The 18,269-nt window shown below is 38.8% G+C and overlaps 1 protein-coding gene across 1 annotated transcript; it reads right to left on the bottom strand.

The window, feature by feature from the left end:
* Window positions 1–2,310: 2,310 nt before the first annotated feature.
* Window positions 2,311–15,841, bottom strand: FUNDC1 (FUN14 domain containing 1; the record flags this gene model as incomplete). The annotated part of the gene is made up of 5 exons (XM_082010188.1): window positions 2,311–2,388; window positions 4,011–4,139; window positions 11,428–11,503; window positions 13,443–13,599; window positions 15,811–15,841. The coding sequence occupies 5 exons, from the start codon at window positions 15,839–15,841 to the stop codon at window positions 2,311–2,313; spliced, it is 471 nt and encodes a 156-aa protein (XP_081866314.1).
* Between the last annotated feature and the right edge of the window lie 2,428 nt (window positions 15,842–18,269).

Genomic DNA, 18,269 nt, shown 5'->3' with positions numbered 1-18,269 from the left:
TAAAAGACACTCCCTTGAAATCCCTTTGCAAAGTAGACTCCTTTTGTAAAATGCAGCTTTACGGGTTCACGTTACTGAGGTGGTCACTTCATTCCTCAAGCCCTTCAGAACACCCGAGTTCATTCCGGTCAGGGTGGGTGACTTACGTCAGTTGGCTTCAGCAACTCTTCTGACAAGCCAGAAGTCCATTAGCTTCATCAGCAGAAGAGAGATGATTGGTTCCCTTCCCATTATCCTTTGGACTGAACACTGAGGCAAAGAAAGGTTTTCATTTTAACATTTTCATCTTTCTTAATTTTCTTTAAATCCCAGATGACCCAGCATGCACACTCCTCCTTGGGCTTCTCATTTCCAACAAACTGCATTTACACAGCTTTACATATTCACCTTTAAAATTTTTTTTTTAGTTTTGAAAAAAAAGGAAAAAATAGGATGCTAGCATGTTATTTGTGGCCATTTACAAACCCCCTTGGTTCTGTGGGTTTGTTTTGCAGGGAGGCGGTTAATTTTTGTTTTCAAAAGCCTTAAACAAGCTTTAGCTTAACTAAACCCTTAAACCCCACAGATACGAATGACATGCTTCCTAACTCACTCACGTTGGGCACAAGCACATGTATGTGAAGCCCAGCCATAATACAGACCTCTGAAGTCCACTAATGCACTAATCTAAGTATATGCCAGGTTACTGCATCAAACGCCTTTCATGTACAGCCCAGCTGATGGATCTTCATCCCATGTCCTGTACATCCAAAGTTCACTTCCATGCATCCATCAGATGCCAATGCTAAACCAATGTTCACATCTTCAGATATGTGAACAAGAACCCAACAGAACCTGCATGAGAGACTCCGTTTCATGTTAACTTGCTGGTTCAGCAAGAAACAGAGAAATTGGGGCAGAGCAACAGCCCTTCTTGTGTAGAAACTTCTGTAAGGTTCACAAGTTGGAAGTGCAGAAAAATGCATTAAGCATTTGTTTGCATCTCAACTTCTTTAGAAAAATCTAGCAACAAATTACCAAAACCACCTTAAAAACCTACTTCAGAATAAATTTTCCAGCCCACCCACAGTTATGCCTCCAATCTCCTCTAGAATCCACTTCCTGCTTTGATCCATCAAAGACAGAGGCAGCAAACACATCAAGCAGATTAAGTCCCATTTGCCTTCCCAGACTTCAGAAGAAACAGGCACTCTTCCAATAAGCTAACTGAAGCCAATCCGTACCCTAGTTTTTCCATAGCTGACACCCTAAACAGTGAAAGTCAAACTAAGTGACAGCTGTGAAAAAACCCTCATCCAAGTTGGGGAGAACACAGTTGCAGTAGAGGTGAATATGAAAGTGAGTACTGTTTCCAGCTAAAATGGACTGCAAGAGCAGCCTTCAGTTCACTCGGGGTACACTGTACTGACGTGCTACAAAGTACTGGTGCTTGCAAAGTGCTCAGACAGAAGCTTCATCGCTTCACCTCACCAACTACTGAGGTCTGAAATGACCACCATGGTTTACTGAGTGCAAAACAATTAAGCATCAGATCATTGTGGAGTCTGCGATTGCAACAATTATCTGTGTACTACAGTTTTATCCATGAGTTTAAGTGTGTCTACACATCTAGGAAAAATAACATTATACATTCACTTAGCACACAAATATCACAAGTATCTCTGCAAATATTTGTACCAGAAGCCTGCAGGCTATAAGCATGAGACTTTCTTATTTTCCGTGTACACAAAGGCCAGAGTCAAAGTTAATTTTCACTTTTAATAAGCTCATGATTCTTTGTTATTTAATACTCTGTAAAAAGGTATTACAGATTGATAATTATTGCAGTGACTTCTAAAGAAGATGGACAGCCACAAGGCTGAAACTACAATTTCCTATACATTATGTAGTCATTGATACTATCTACTACAGCATGAAGAAAAATACTTTTAAAATAAAAAATATTTAACTGAAAACATAGAAATGGAGCTTGCTTTCTTACAGTATGGTTACATATCAATATTCCAAGAATAACATTTTAAAAAATGCTAGATCTTGAAAGGTCATAGATAAAAAGACTCATGATGAAGATGAACCAGTTTTGCCCAGAAATGCTATAATGAGCACACTGCACAGTTTTTCAGCAAATCCTAGTTTTGCCAAGCTTCAGGAGGCAAAAGCCTGAAATGTAAATGCTTCAAAATTGTCTAGCTAGTCCACTCGTCCTGCTCTGGAAGGCCCAGTGACCCACGCTGCTCAACAACAGCATGTCACCACAACTGTTCTTTGCTGCCATGAATGAATGCCATCTGGAAGAGATGATTCAGGTCCTTACGATGCCAGGCCTAACAAAAAGCCTCCAACAAATCCACTGGACACCACGATGTTCTGTTTGATAAATTCTGTTGACTGAGAAGAAAAATGATATTTGTAAAGAACTGAGTCAGTTGTGTCTGTAACATTTAATACTTATCACAATTGCCTGGAAACAAGAATACTAAAATTGGGGGGGGGCTGGGGAGGGAGTGGGATACAACATGTTTAAAAACTTATAAAGCTAGGTGGCAACTGCTGGCACCAATGGAAGTGAAAACTGACTCTCAGCTGTCTTCAACAATATATTTTAAATACAGTTAGCATTTTAAAAGTCAAAATACAGACAAATGGTCATAGCAATTTTATGCCAATAGCACTCTTGTTTTGATTAAAGCAAGACAGCTGTTTTACAAACTCCCTTGGCAAAAAACCATGAGCGCCACCACAGACTTCAATTTTAACCACATGAAAAAAGTTTTTAAAAAAATATTTTTGTTTTGGAAACTAGATCAATGAAAAAGAAATACCCTTCACTCCATTATGAGCCAGTTTCCTAACAACTTAATGCTATGTATGACATCTGTGTACAGTATTTCATTAAGTAATAGCAGAGTATAACATGTTATATCAAACGTGCCATTTCATAAATCCTCCACTTCAAACACTTCAGATTAGCTACTAGTACACAATTAGAAGAAAGTAACATAATGGGGGTGGGGGTGGGTACACGGGACGACAGACAACACACGGACACAACAACCAAAACCCCCATCCTGTCCCACCCACTTCTGCAGGGCAACAGAAAAGGATAGGTTAAGCTATCTGGGGTATAGAAGAAGCTAGAAAATCATCTCTCTTGAACTTCAACTTCACATTCACAGTAAAATTTAAGGTAATTTTTATCAACCTATGTGCAACTCCATATAGGTTAAATCCGAGATGTCAGAACTCTTAATTACTGAGTGCTAGTGTGGCTGCTGTTACATTTTATCTACAGCATATTCCAAGTCAGGATTCACAGTTATTGAGAAAGAAACCTAGACAGTCTGTGTGAAATGTGAAAATATGTAAAAACAGGCTAAATCTACTTTAATAACAAAAAAAAGATAAAATTATTAAATAAAAGTCTTCAAATGACAGAATGAAATAGCCCCAGTAACACTGATTAGTATCACATGCCACCTCAGTGTGTTACTGGCAGATTTTGAAGACAGGTATTCTTCAAACTGTATAAAAATGAGATAAAAACCACAAGTCTAGTTACAAAGTAGTTATAGTTTTTCTCCAGAGAGAAAGGTCAGTCTTTCACGACAAGTAATTTTGTTACCAGCAGACTAAGAAAATTTGAGTTTTGTCTTTCTAGCTACTGGGTTTTAACCATAAGATCCTCAACTTTTTACCATGTCACAACCTTACTGGCTTTCTCACCAGTCAAGAATCTGCACAGACTAAACGGCAAAGCCAATGGCAGTACCTAAGCCGTATCAGCTGTAGAAATGCATTAACTTTGAAAGTTGTGTGTTGTCTTTAAGAGTGAGCAAAATAGAAAGCTAAATAAATAAAAGTGAGTACAGTCCAATAACTTTTAATGAAATATACAGCCAGACCATTTCTGATGCCTTCCACTTTTCCATGTGCATTTTCAACTAATCATCACCCGCAGTGAAGGTAAGAAAAATTGACTGCTAGAAAACAGTTTATCACCTTAGACTTACCTCTTCAATTAGAGTATTGATTTCAGGTGCTGCCTTATTTGCACGCTTTTTTAACTGTTTTTTTGCTTTGTTTACGTCTTTTTCAACTCTCTTCCAGTCAACTTGTACATATCCACTATGACTAGCAATCTAGGAAAATAAAGAATATTTAGTACAGTTGTAGTTAGCATTTCATGAGTCAAAATACAGCACCATAGTGCCTACAAAGTGATTTTTCTTTCTTTTTTTTATTACAGATACAGGAAAAGACATTGTTCCGATTACAGCAAGTATTCAGCTTCATACACTAATATTTTCCACAGTTAACAGCAGTTCAAATTAGAACAAGCAATGGCAAATTTCAGTAGACTCTTGTTAATTTTACCAGTTCTCTATTCTTTAGTTATAAAAGTAGTAAATAACAATGTTTTTCCTTCAGCATTTACTGTAACTTTACTTGTAAGAAAAGGAAAGGGAAAAGTACATTCATAGCACAACAATGAAAAAACTGTTTCACTTCAGCTTCTTTCTGAATTGTGGAATTCTGACGTGTGACAGAGTATCTGGGGCTAATCAGAATCATCCTTAGAAATACTGGGAACTATTATTTTATCCTACATCATTTAAACTGTCCGATAAAAAAAGTATTCGTTACAAAAGAATTCTCATACTTTCTACAAAACAAAGCAAATAAGTAGAAAAATAACATGGCCTGTGTACAGGACAAGTTCTGTAACATCAGCAAAATGGGTAAGTTTTGTGAGATTGTTCATAGCAATTTATACTCAAACTCCCAAAACGTTTAAACAATATCCAAGAGATTTTTAGCACGTTTAACCATCATCCCAACCCTTTGCCTTATTTCTCTTACTAAGATTTTATCCTGGCAGAAAAAGTAACATGTTCTGTTACTTGACCAACACTGACAGTCCCACCAATTTCCTTAAGACAATTCACAAAAGAAATATATATTTAAATGTTTACAAAAATCATAGCTTAAAAAGAAAAAAAACCAACCAACTAGACAATTACTGCATGCTCTACAGAACAGATAACTCACTCATTAGTTGGGAAAAAAGATAGAAAAAAAATCAAAACTAAGGATTACCGCTTATTTTAACTGCTAAGACAAATAGATACAGACCACTCACATAACAGGTAAATGACCATTATACAAAAAAACTTTATGAAGAGTGGGATTTCTCAGGTCCTTCTTAAGGTCATGTTTGGCAAATTCATGTAACTTACGTAAGAGCATTAAATACAAATAGTACAATTGGCCAATATGTCACAGGTAATGAACTTCTGTGGAACAGATATTTAGATAAGCAATTTATTAGGTTTGCCATAAAAACAAGTTTCACATTGCTTACAAGCACTGAATTTTGACTTTCACGTAGTTCTTTCTACCAAATAACTAAAATTAGACCATCTAGCTTCTTTTACAACAGCCACAATAATTAAACAACATATTTCACCACAAATTAGAATTTCATGATCCTGAAAAAAACCTAAAATGAAAGAAGTGTCAGACAGATTTTTTCTGAATTCAAAACAAAGCTCCTAAAAGACCAACTATCTAAGCAAGTAAACTTCGCTTTCCATCTTTGCACAAGATTTTAAAAAACCAATTCACTGGACAAATGCAAAATGAACTTATTAAATACTATACTCTTCTTTACTTCATACCTCAGAATATAACAAATTCATTGACCTTGTCTGACTATTGCAAAACCATTTACCCACACGGGCACCAGTGTTAGGCAGGGATAGCTAATTAAGGACTGTCTACACAATATGAAAACATGAAACCAGTTTTAAAGCTGTACTCGTTGCACATCCAGCCACTGGATGACATACCGGCCGGGGTGGGGGAGTGGGGGGGGAGGGGCAGGGAGTGGCGCACTGGGGTAATTTTTCTTTTTTGAAAAAGGCCCAAGCATTGAATTGGTGCCTTCAACTCATAAAACTGAAAACTAAATATGGACTTATCTACCCAGTTCAACACAAGGTAAGAAATGCTAATATATTTGCTTGCTTGTAAAAAAAAAAATAAGCAAATGGTCTTTAAAAGAAACATTTCATTAAGACTAGTTCAATGAGCTCAGTTATCCGTACAGTACAAAGAGAGGCAGAAGTTTTTAATTAACTTCTGTTTAGCTCTCCAATAGTTACAACTTACATTTGTATCAAAAGTCCAATTTATACAATAAAAATTATACTACTTTTCTCCCTGAACTTCGTAGCAGAGATGTTTGAGTTTTTGTACACATCTATGAAATAAGCAGAGGACAATGTTTTTAATACAAAATTTATAACTGAGAAAACAAAAAAACCCTGTACTTCACTGCAGTGATAATCAGAGCCTGTGTCATATCTACTTTGGCTGTAATCTTACTAATTACATAACTGCATATGTAAGTGCAGAAATAATCCCACTGAACTCAAAACGTTGGTGAGACAGACTTCAATTTTTAGACCCTAACACATCATTAAAAACCTATGTCTTTACAACAGTAAATTTATGTAAACACAAATTCTTAAAATTCACTAGTATTTTTAAACCCAGTCCCTATAATAACAAACTAAAATAATAATATACCATTATCAGTTCCATACTTCAATATATAAAGGAGTCATATAGCTATATAGATATTCTTAAAGAGACATATAGGGGTATGAGTGTGGGTAGATTTCCATATATACAGAAAGTTATCTATATATGTATATATGATAATGGAATATTAGATATGTATCGCTCTCTGTCATGTATCACATTAGCAAAATTTATTTTTGTTCAACATCTTCCAGAACCATTGAAATAATTTTTTCCAAAAAGGCAACTGAAAAAAAAAATACATCAATGCAAGAATACGAAAAATACATGCATCTTTCTCTACACTAAAAAAAAAAAAAAAAAGCATCTAAAAGGAGAGACCACATTTTGGGGGTAATACTGGAGAGTCATGCAAGTACTTCGTTATTGTGAAACATTATTAAGAGTAATGAGCAAAAAATGTTTACAAGCAAAAAATTTATATTGCAAGATGCAAGTAATGAGTTTTAATCTCCTCAAAGACAGAAATCTCTCATACTAAAAAAGCCCAACCAAGCCCAGAAGCTACATGTGAGCTCCCTGTGCTGGCACAGCATACAGAAGTCATGCATACTTCTAGGTATTTGCTGGTATTTAGATAGGTAGCAACGCCCATCACACTCAAGCTATTTCCAGAACAGATCTGAAAAGTCTCTAACTTCAAGATACAAAGACAAGGAGGGACTGAGAAATGATACAGCACTTTTTGTAGGAGTTAAATTCCAGAGGCTACATCTTCGTGCCCCTGTACTCAGCACTGGTGAGGCCGCAGCTTGAATCCTGTGTTCAGTTTTGGGCCCCTCACTACAAGAAGGACATTGAGGTGCTGGAGTGTGTCCAGAGAAGGGCAATGAAGCTTGGTGAGGGGTCTGGAGCACAAGTCTTATGAGGAGCAGCTGAGGGTACTGGGGTTGTTTAGTCTGGAGAAGAGGAGGCTGAGGGGAGACCTTATCACTCTCTACAACTACCTGAGAGGAGGTTGTGGTGAGGCGGGTGTTGGTCTCTTCTCCCAAGTAACTAGTGATAGGACAAGAGGAAATGGCCTCAAGTTGCGCCAGGGGAGGTTTAGATTGGATATTAGGAAAAATTTCTTCACCGAGAGAGTGGCCAGGCATTGGAACAGGCTGCTCAGGGAGGTGGTGGAGTCACCATCTCTGGAAGTGTTCAAAAAACGTGTGGATGTGGCGCTTCAGGACATGGTTTAGGGAACATGGTGGCACTGGATTAATGGTTGGACTTGATGATCTTGAAGGTCCTTTCCAACCTAGTGATTCTGTGATTCTGTGATTCAGCCACCATCTGCTGGCACAGCTCCGCTCTAACCAGTGAAACTACTCCAATTTACAAAGGCAGAGAAACAATGTCCCTCCATTTCATTTCAAAACCTGATGGAAATATGGTATTTCTTTAAAAGGCTAGCTTCCAACTACCTTGCTTTGGCTATTCCACTGAATGTTTCCTCAAAGTCTGTACACATCAACTGTCAAGTGGGATATTCAATGCAAAACTGAATACAACTCTTTCTTACTAAGTTCCCGATCCTAGAAGCATGTTGTTCTCTTCCCACTTCACCGAGATGCCACATCATCATCATGGCATGGTATCAAGAAACCCCTGTACAATATACAGCCAAGGCTATCTTAGAGTTTATTTTGCTTGTTTTCCTTGCAAAGCTTTCTTTTTCTTAAGTTAGAAAATAATTTAATGAAGAATTTAATTCATCAACGGCATATTAATGGGATGAGGCAAAATATATTAGTGAAAGCACAAATAACCAAACAAAAATACAATTTTATGCTTAAATAATAGTCAACACACAATGGAAAAACCTGCAATTTGTATGTTGACTGTAGAGCAAAAAGCAATGAAACCGTTATTGAGGATACAGGAGTTTAAAAACAGAAGGAACAGGCGCTCATTAAGAACAACTGTTTTTAACTAATTCATTGTAGCAGAACCACATGAGTTCATACTTCCCTACTCTTCAGGTTTTCACTAAACTGGGCTGTATAAAGTAGAAGTTATACAAGGAAAATCCCCTACTTGTTATGAGAAAAGAATTGTATTTTCCTTACTATAGCGCACGGGTATTGGTCTTATACCAGCATATTTGAAGAACTACATCTATTTCAATAAAAAAGGATAGTTAATTGATCAAATTAAGCTGTTGAAATATCCAGCACAAAGATGTGATAGCAGATCTTAATTTTTAAAACCTATGCAAACTCCTTAATGTCATTTTTATTCTCTTCCTCAGACTATCTTTCATTTAATCTGTATTAAGACTGAAAATCTTCTGGATCACTTACAAAAATCTGAAAAATCTTTTTTTGCTTCTTGTACAAACTGACACTCCAAAAATATATTGCTTTCAGTTTCCTACTAGATTTCTTGAGATTAAGACATCACACACTGAAGAAAAAAAGGTGTTTCTTTAATTTCAGGACTGAAAAATTTCACTGAATGGGCTTTAGCCAAGAATCTTGCCTTCCATAGTTCTTGTTTTAGCAGGTAATTACAATGTCAATATTGGAATCAGGAGTTGAAATTAAATCTGCAACTTCAGAGAAATTTACAGATAAAAAGGAAATTTCTAGCCGTGTGCTGAAACGCTCCTCTGCCCACTCAGGGGAAGTGTTGAACATGTATTCATAGGGAAATTAAAATAATGATGTGTGATCTTTAAATTAAAAAATTAAAGACTACAGAAATGTAATTACACTAAGAATTTATGACTCATCTTTAAAATGCAAAACATTCTGAATTAAAATGAAAGACCAAGGCATTTACTTCATTCCCTTCCAAGAGGATCTGATCTTACTTAAGTAAAGATATAGACAACTCAATCAAAATATGCAAGTCATTTATCCCCTTGGATAATATTCCTTTTCAGATACACTGTAAATGAGATAACTAAGAAATCAGACACTCAAACACATGGCACAACTATTTTATGTACAGGAAAGCTCCCCAAACTTCACGTTCAACAAGAAAAAATACTGCAGAAGTAACGTGTTTTAAGCAATTTGTATTTTCCTTTGCCTACAGGTCTTAGTTCTAACTTTCCAGCTTCCTGTAGTCAGAAGTACTAATGAAGGCACCTGCAGGCAACATTCTGCCTGCTACTCCTAGATGCCAGGCCTCTGTTCTGTAGGGTCTTCAGTCATATTTAGATAAGAATTTCCATTAAAAGAATTAAGACCGATGGCAAACAACATGGGAAGAGAGATTCAGATCTTGAAGTCAACTAGATGAAAATTATGACAAGTACTTTCAAGATTCACTGAAGGAAAAAAAAAATATATATATATGTGTGTGTGTGTAAAGATTTAATTCTTCCCTCATGATCCAGAAAAATACATTATGGGCTAAAGAAGTCGAGAGTACTCTATCAAATTGATTCATTTGCTAGCATAGCACATTTTGCCAAAAATTTACATCTCAATGATTCTAAACCTTTTCAGATTCAATGCCCTTGTTGAAATGTAAAATTCATGCCTATGTTTGGGTAGAAGCCCAATAACCAATCATTTCCACCAAATTTTAAAAGGTCATCAATGCACAATGGCGAAGTGCTAATACTATAAAGCTTTATATCGAAACTATCTCTCTTTGACTTTTTAAATTGTTGTTGATGCTTGCTTTGGAGTAATTCAAAATAAAATACAGTTTATATTTGTTGAAAACAACTTGAACCAAATAGTTCCAAGAGCATACATTCTCACGTAAGTGCTGCAGTTCAGTTATACGTTCAACAAGGGGTTAAAAAAAAAAAACAAAACCAAACCAATAGAGAACATGATCATGAAGGAAGTAAGAGTACTTCATACATTTTGATGCATTACACAGCAGCAGAGGTACTACCCAAGTCTTCCTGATCAACAGTTGACAGCAACAGCCCTTACAATCAAAGGAATAAAATAAATAAAATAAATAAAAGCGGGATATGCTTTTCAGAAACTCTCATGGGTGGTGTTGGAAGGAATAAATATATATATATATATTTATCTTTAACATTCTGTCTCAAAAAGTTATATATTATTTGCATGAACCTAAGTAGGCACCAGTCTATTTCATCTAGAATGATCTGAGGAAAAATTACAAGCTCACAGGTATTAAGACATGAAAAATTCCAGTAAGAATTACTTGGCATTGGTATGTGAAATTCTCCTTCACTTAAAAGTTTCGTCATCTAATTTAAAAGCTTTTTGGAATTATATCCTCCCCTAACCACAATATCTGATGAAAAATGCAAATGATCATGCCAGATAACATCATTAAAAAATTTTGGACTTGAAATCTAATTGAACAGAGGAATGCAATAAAGCTATCAGAAATCAGCAAAGCTTCAGAGGTTCAATAGATATAATTAGTAAATATAGCATGGGGAGAAAAGAAAAAAAATGTGGCTTCAGAATGGGACCAGAGCAAGCCTTCCAAGCAACTGCCAAAGCAACCCACTTCTTCTAAAGCACTAACAAAATTCCCAAACCTATTTAAAATAAACACAGCTTAAATTCCTTGATCTCGCTAACCATAGGTTTACAGGCAGTTCCTCTAATATTGAATCACATACAGCATCTCAGTTTCTGCACAGAGGTTTCTTTTGGCTCACTACAAAATATTTTACAGGATAGAGTAGATTCTGATTTACCACTGATTTTTAGAAATTTCTCTTTTATACACAATATTCCAGCTGAAATGTAAGTTTTTGACTGCTAAGACCAAAAAGATGGAAGTAGATAAGAAGCCTTCCTAATTCAATTTTACCCAACAGCTGTGTTTTTCCTATTGTTTAGTAAATAACATTTGCCAACTTACAAAGCATGAAATTCTACATACTTGAAGCAGAAGAAAGCCACCACCTACTGCAGTTGCTGCAAGCTTTCCGACTTTCTGGAACAAAAATCCCGCACACCTTAGGAGAACAAAACAAAAAAACCCAGTCCAGTGAAGTTGTCTGCTGAACAATGCCACACTCAAAAATTCCCAACTACAACTATTACTATTTTTTTTCATTTAACAAAGCAAATGTATCATTTCACATTTTTTAATTTTTAAATCAAAATATTTAATACAAACAATATTTAATTATGTCTAACACAAGACAACATGAGTAATGGTTGCTAGTTCATGGCTGTCTGATGGTCCCCTTAAAGTAAGCTTGAGATCCCCAGACCTTGTCTATACACAAAAGCTGCATACTGCTATTAAATATAGAATGTTAATACAGCACAATGTAAATATAAAAGTGCCATTACAACTGTTCCCAAATGGAAGGTCAATATGTTACACCATCTTAACTATATAAACTATATAAAACATATATTATACCATATTAACTACACAACCCATAACTTAAGTATCTCAGGTAAAAAGATGTTACTTCCCTACGACAGGAGTTAAAATCAGCGGGGCACCTCTACTGGGACATGGCCTTAGTCTATTTTTAATGGATCAGGACAACCAGAAAATTAATTATCTTGTTCGCAGTCACCAAACAGTCCCACATCAAATAGAGAACAGCACAGATATTGATATCATAGACTAGTTTGGGCAGGAAGGGACCTCTGGAGGTCATCTGGTCCAGCCACCCTCCCAGAACTGGGCGAGCTGCAAAGTCTGACTCAACCTCCAAGCTAAATCAGGTTGCTAAGGGTTCTACTCAGGCAGGCGTTGAACGTTTCCAAGGCTGATGGTTCCATAATTTCTCTGGGCAACTCTGCTGGTGTCTGACCCGCCCCCCACCAGCCCACACACAGAGGGGATTTTTTTTTCCCCCCTGCATATGAATAGTGAGTTTGTGTATTTGTATACATAAATATTCACGCGGAGGTATATACATCTACAGATACTGAAATACACACTTTCCAGATCTTTCAATAAGCCAGTTTTTATGGATGCCAGGTGAACTATTCCCTAGAAGCTTCAGAGCTTATGTATACACATCTAACTTTTGAAAATAATTTTAAGGTTATAGAGGCAAAAAAAAAAAACCAAAAAAAAACCCCAGACTGAAAGATAAGCCTACACTCCTCAAACCTGTACTGAGCCTGAACATGACAATTTCATTTCTAGTCTACTTCATCTTCCAAATCTTGCATAATTCTGTTTTAAAAGTTACTGTGCTACCATAATGTTATTTTTCACTGAACTTAAAATTTTTAGAGTACTGGAATAGACAAATACCATTCAAATACCTTTGATAAATAACAAATATCTTAACACAGCTGCTAAGGCTGTGGTCATGTTTTCCAGTTTAAGTTCTCACCTTTACTGTCTAGCTTTCACCATGAATTATTTTAGCATAACTATGCTGTAGTACGTCTCTTCAGTTAACATGAGACCAAACTGATAATTTGTTCAAAATGGTTCCAGCTGAACTTAGAGAGGAAAAAAGTCTCTATGAAATGGGGCTCTTGATAGTATATTCTGCCACACATTTTTCTTCTTCATTTCTTTTACCTATAACATATGTCTTAGCCATAATACCATAACTAGGTTTCTAAATCTATACTCATAAGAAAATAAGCTTTTCCATACAAACAGAAGTTATATGCAGTAATTTTCCATTTATTCCTTGTACTTTTAGACCTCTGACACTTCCCCAGATCTTTTTCACAGGAACTGGTACAAGTTCCCTTAGCTAACTGGTATTTTACCAATACTACAAAACACCTAAGAATGATGAGTCAAAGTAATGAGTTAAGAAACTGTTCACACATGAATAATCTTGATCAATGGTAAAGAAAATCCTGTTAGAGAAGATGCATTTATCTGCTTGGAATATCCTTGGAAGGGGATCTTCTAACTCAGTACAAGGTCTAGAAGAGTTATGAAAAGTGATTCTCCCTCACCAGCCAGTCACGCCGCCCATCACAATCTGGGTAGCTACAGAGTATTTTTCTACAATTGGTCCTGAATTCCGGCCAAACACACGATTCCACCAATGGTGACGCCGTGCATATTCTGTTAAATCCAATACTTCATAGGAATCATCGTCACTTTCATGCTCTTAAAAAGAAAAAAAAAAAAAAAAGAAAAAAGTGATTTTTCTCAGTTATACAGTGAATTAACAATCTATGTAAAAATCCCAAACATTAATGGAACCGTTTTCAGTATTAACTGGCTAATCCAATGGTTTAAATTGCAGCATACAGGTTACCTATGGTCCGGCAGCTCACATAACAAAGGATTTTGAGATTTTCTGCTATAATCTTCAAGGTAAGGAAGAGAAGACTGTGGGGAAGGGATCATCTATAAAATCCATGACTGGCACAGAAAAGGTGAACAGGAATCTCCTACCTGTTCAAGTACAGTAACCAAGAGGTATCAGATGAAACTATCAGGAAGCTGGTTCAACACAAAAAAAGGAAGCCTTCCTCTCCCCTCTTCACCCCCCACCACCCGGAAGGCCCAGTTAACCTGTGGAACAGCTCACTGCAGGATGCTGTAGGTACCAAAAGCTGATGTGGACTCCAAATAACAACAGAACAAATTAAACGGGGAGGAAAAAAAATTAAAATCCACCAAGGGCTGTCAAGACACAAAGACAACAAAGACATTGTCGTTGTGTCATGCTTACCCTGTAAAATCTTTCTTAGCTCATCCTGCGGCTGATGGCTTTCAGGATGCTGGGCTTCATCTGACCTACCTGAATTGCTTTTATGATCTTAAGCAATGTGATACATGTCTAACTTAAGAGAAAGCATGCACGTCTCTTCTGGATAGACCAGACTTTGAAAGATTGAGACCTTCTGGCCTAATGTTTTCCACAGAGGGCTAGATGTTAGCATATGCTAATAAGCCAAGAAAAGACACTTCTGTTCCTTTTCCACAGATGAAACATATGAAGCTGGGACTTCAATTAAGTTCTATACTTGCAGTACAATTCTGTCAACATTTTCAAAATAGACGTCCTACAACTTCAAATCAGAGATCCTAAATACAACATATACTCAAATATCAAAGGGAAGTGATGCTTTCAATTTTTTAAAGAAAAATATTTTAAAAGCATATCATAGTTCTATGGACATACAGACATTAATTAGTCTGCTTTGGTTAAATATATTTAAGATGAAATATAAGTTCAGTAATGATGCTGGGACATTCCAGAGAAGAAAGTTCAATTACTACCTAGAACTGCAAAGAAAGACTGTAGTTATAAACATTCTATTAAGAATGTCAGCAACTTTTTTTAAGTCTTACTACAAGTATGGGTAAAAAGTTAGAAAATGCAAGAAACACACCTGCAGGTATGAATTCTTTCCCTTTATTATCACCTAAATGTTCTTGAGTACTAAAACATAAATAGCAAGAGCCAAAATGCTAAGTTGTTATTGACTCTTCTTTCTTTCCAACTTTGAGGTATTGAGTGCAAACCGTTTCAATAGAGAATATAAAAACGCCATCATAGACTGTTAGTGCCATTAATTCTGTCCCTAAATTAATATTGTTCAAATCAAAACTCACACAAGTATAACACATTGCGTGGAAAATAATCATGTTAGAACTTCTTCTATTGATAAAAACCATACTCCTTTCCTTGCAGGATAGTATTATGCATACTATTAACGCAGGTAAAACTGTGCCCATGTAAAAAGGCGTTACACCATAAAGTTATACCGACAGACTCCAAGATCTGCACGTTAGAAGACGTGGAGAGGACGGAGGCTAGGGAAACCGCTCCCAGTTTCCCCAGCGGGCCCTGCAGGCTCAGCCCCGCCGACGCCAGAGCCCGGCACCGATGACTGCCACTCCCCGAGCCGCCCCAAGTGCGCTGCCAGCACCTCGGTTTTAAGGCGGCTTTCACCCGAGGACCTGCCGCTCCCGCCTAGCAGGAGCGGGCATCTGCGGCAGGCAAAGGGCGGGGCGCCACGGCGAAGGCCGGGCACGGGGCAGGAGAGGGGTCCCAGGGCCGCCGGCAGCGCCACAGCCACCCCTTCAGCCCGCCCGGGGACAGGCCAACGGCGATGCGCGAGACACGGCGCGCAGGCGCCTCGCCCCTCCCCCAACGTACGCGGGGGGGGGGGCGCGAACGGGGGAGGGGCAGAGCCCGGGACAACCCTCCCCCGCCCCCGGGCGCCGGCACTGGCACACCGGGCTGCCCCCCCGCCCCCGAGAGGAACGGCGGCCGCCACGCCACCTCCCCTTTCCCGTAAGGTGACCGAACGGGACAGGACGCGTGGCTGTGGACGCGCCCAAGCCCACGGTGAGCCCACTGACCTGAGGTGGTGCGGGGCCTCCGCGCCGCCATGTTGACTGGTGTTGACAGCGGCGCCGGGCCTGGAGCCGCTTCGCTCCGCCCCCTAAACGGCCGCTCTGCGCTGTCAACGGGCCGCGCCGCCCTATGCTCTCCCCCGGCCGCGGCACCGCCTCCTCTGCGGCCGCGGGGCGACCAGCGCGCATGCGCCCACCGCCCTCCCCTCCCCCAGCGGGAGCGCAAGGAGCGCTTGGGGACTCTCCCCGAGGCGGCGGGTGACGTCACGGGCAGCGCGGGTACCCCGGCGCCGGGAGGATTGTGGGGGCTGTAGTTTCGGGGGGAGGGCGGCCATTTGGGCGGGGGCAGCCCAGCGCCCTCCCTCAGCGCGGGGCCGGTGCTGTGAGGCTCGGTTTCTTTGCGGTCGGCGCCTCAGCGGGGCGTAGCCCGTCCCCTCTGCCCTGGAAGGCTTAAGGCTGCGGGCCCGAGGCGCGCCTCTCCTGCTGAGTCGCTGTGGTGGTGGGCTGGAGGCTTGGCGGCCTGGGGCTGCTTGCCTGTGCCAGTGGGAGACGTGTTCGCCCCGGTGATATGTGCGAGGTCCTGAAAAAGCCGCAGAACAACTGTTTTCAGTGGATGAGAAGTAAAGGGGTGGCAGTGGTCGCAGCTGGACAACGGGCCTCCCGCAGCTGTAGCCCACGGCACGCAGTGGGGATGTTTGAAAACACGGCGTGTTGCCATGGGCATTAAGTGTCTCATAAAAATTAATAACCAGAAAAGAAAAATGCAAGGCCCTTCAAAGAACAAAGACTAAAGTCAACGTGAGCCATGAAACGTGTAAAAAAATGAAATTTGGAAAAGCCTGACCCCAGTTTACTCCCTCCTTCGATGCAACGGTAGGTGCTGTCAGTGTTATTTTGGTGTGCTAAAAGCCACACAACGTTATTCCACTGCATTTACTTTGTTTTTTATTGTGTGCAGCTCCATACAACCCTTAGAGCCATAATGTAGATGTAGCTGACACAGTAAGTACAGCTTCAGGAATGTTGTGGCAATATGAACATCAAGAAAGCAAGAGAGTTCAATTATTATAAATAATAAAAGAAAATTGGAAATGGATTATTTAAAAATGTTTACAATCTCTCACTTGGATTCTCATGCTGCCAATACACAAGATGGGCAATTATAATGAAAAAATCCTACTTATTCCCATGTCATAAAGCTATTTTTATAGAGCGAGACATACCTCGCAACCAGCAACCTAAGCATTTAAGATTCTAATTAACCTCTTAATTACACCAGCCTTAGCAGACATGCAAAAAAAAAGAAAAACATATGTTCTATGTGAAGGTACTACTTAAATCATCTGAGTTTGAAGTTAGCCTATAAAATTTGAAGTTAGTGTATAAAATAGTGGCTTGCTTCTTAACTGATTTTTATTACAAATGTTTGCTGTCGTGATAATCAGGTGACAGCGTGCCAGAGAGAACTAGGTAATAAATTGTTTTCCTTGAGTTTTTCAATAAATCTATTTCTGTATGGAACACAAATTTGTCTCTTACAATTTGTTTTGATAAACACCTAACATCTTTGGACTTTTCACATTTAAGCATGATTTTTAAATTTTTTTTAATTCATTTCCCAATCAGTAATAAAAAGCTTGTTGACTTTTATTGCTAAATGAATTACTGTCCTTTTTCCAACAGTAGCAGTTTGTCAAAAAACGAGAGTTTGGAGTGTGTTACGCAGTCCTTATATTAACAATGGAAGGCAGTGCGCTAACAAAACTAAAAAAGCTGCTTTCCTGGTTTCCTTCACAATGCCAAGACTGCGCAAAAGGCAAGCCAGCTAACTCATCCATGGTATCTCTAGAAAAGGTTCTCATTATCTAGGTATTTTGGGTCTTCCTGATTATTGGTAGTCTGGGTTTATACCTGAGCATATGCATACACGATACTGGTTGCTGTAGCAGATGATCTCCTAGCTAAGAGAACAGGGAAGATGCTTCAACTAACACAGGCAGATTTGTTGGCTGATTTCAGCGTCACAACTGTTGATGAAGTTGCAAACCCTACAGCAGTTTGTATGGCTAGCTTTCACCTTTATTTCTATCTCTTGGGGAGATCCCAGAAGATAATTTTTTACATCCCAGAAGATAATTTTTTACTACCGCTTACTCTTCTGGCTGAGTGCATCACTGTGGAGCTCCTGCAACCCTTTGCTTCTCTTGTTCATTGAGTAGATGAGACTGTAGAAGAGACAACAGAGAGAAAGGATTTTCAGGATGGTCATTATAGCCACCTTGTTTGGTGTCATCTCAGTCAGTGCTTTGAAATTCCTTATCCCATGCCTCACAGAGACAGTCTTAAGCCTGTGCAAGATTTTCAAGTTGGATCCAATAAGGTAAGGGAAGTGACTAGAAAGTTGTGCTTGGATTGTATGAGCCTGCTGGCTGATACATTTTTCTACTTTCTGTTGCTCAAACTCT

The sequence above is a fragment of the Phaethon aethereus genome, assembly GCF_964289735.1.
Source record: "Phaethon aethereus genome assembly, chromosome: 1".
Lineage (NCBI taxonomy): Eukaryota > Metazoa > Chordata > Aves > Phaethontiformes > Phaethontidae > Phaethon > Phaethon aethereus.
Note: the sequence above shows the minus strand (reverse complement) of the source record. Positions and strands in the feature narration are given on the sequence as shown.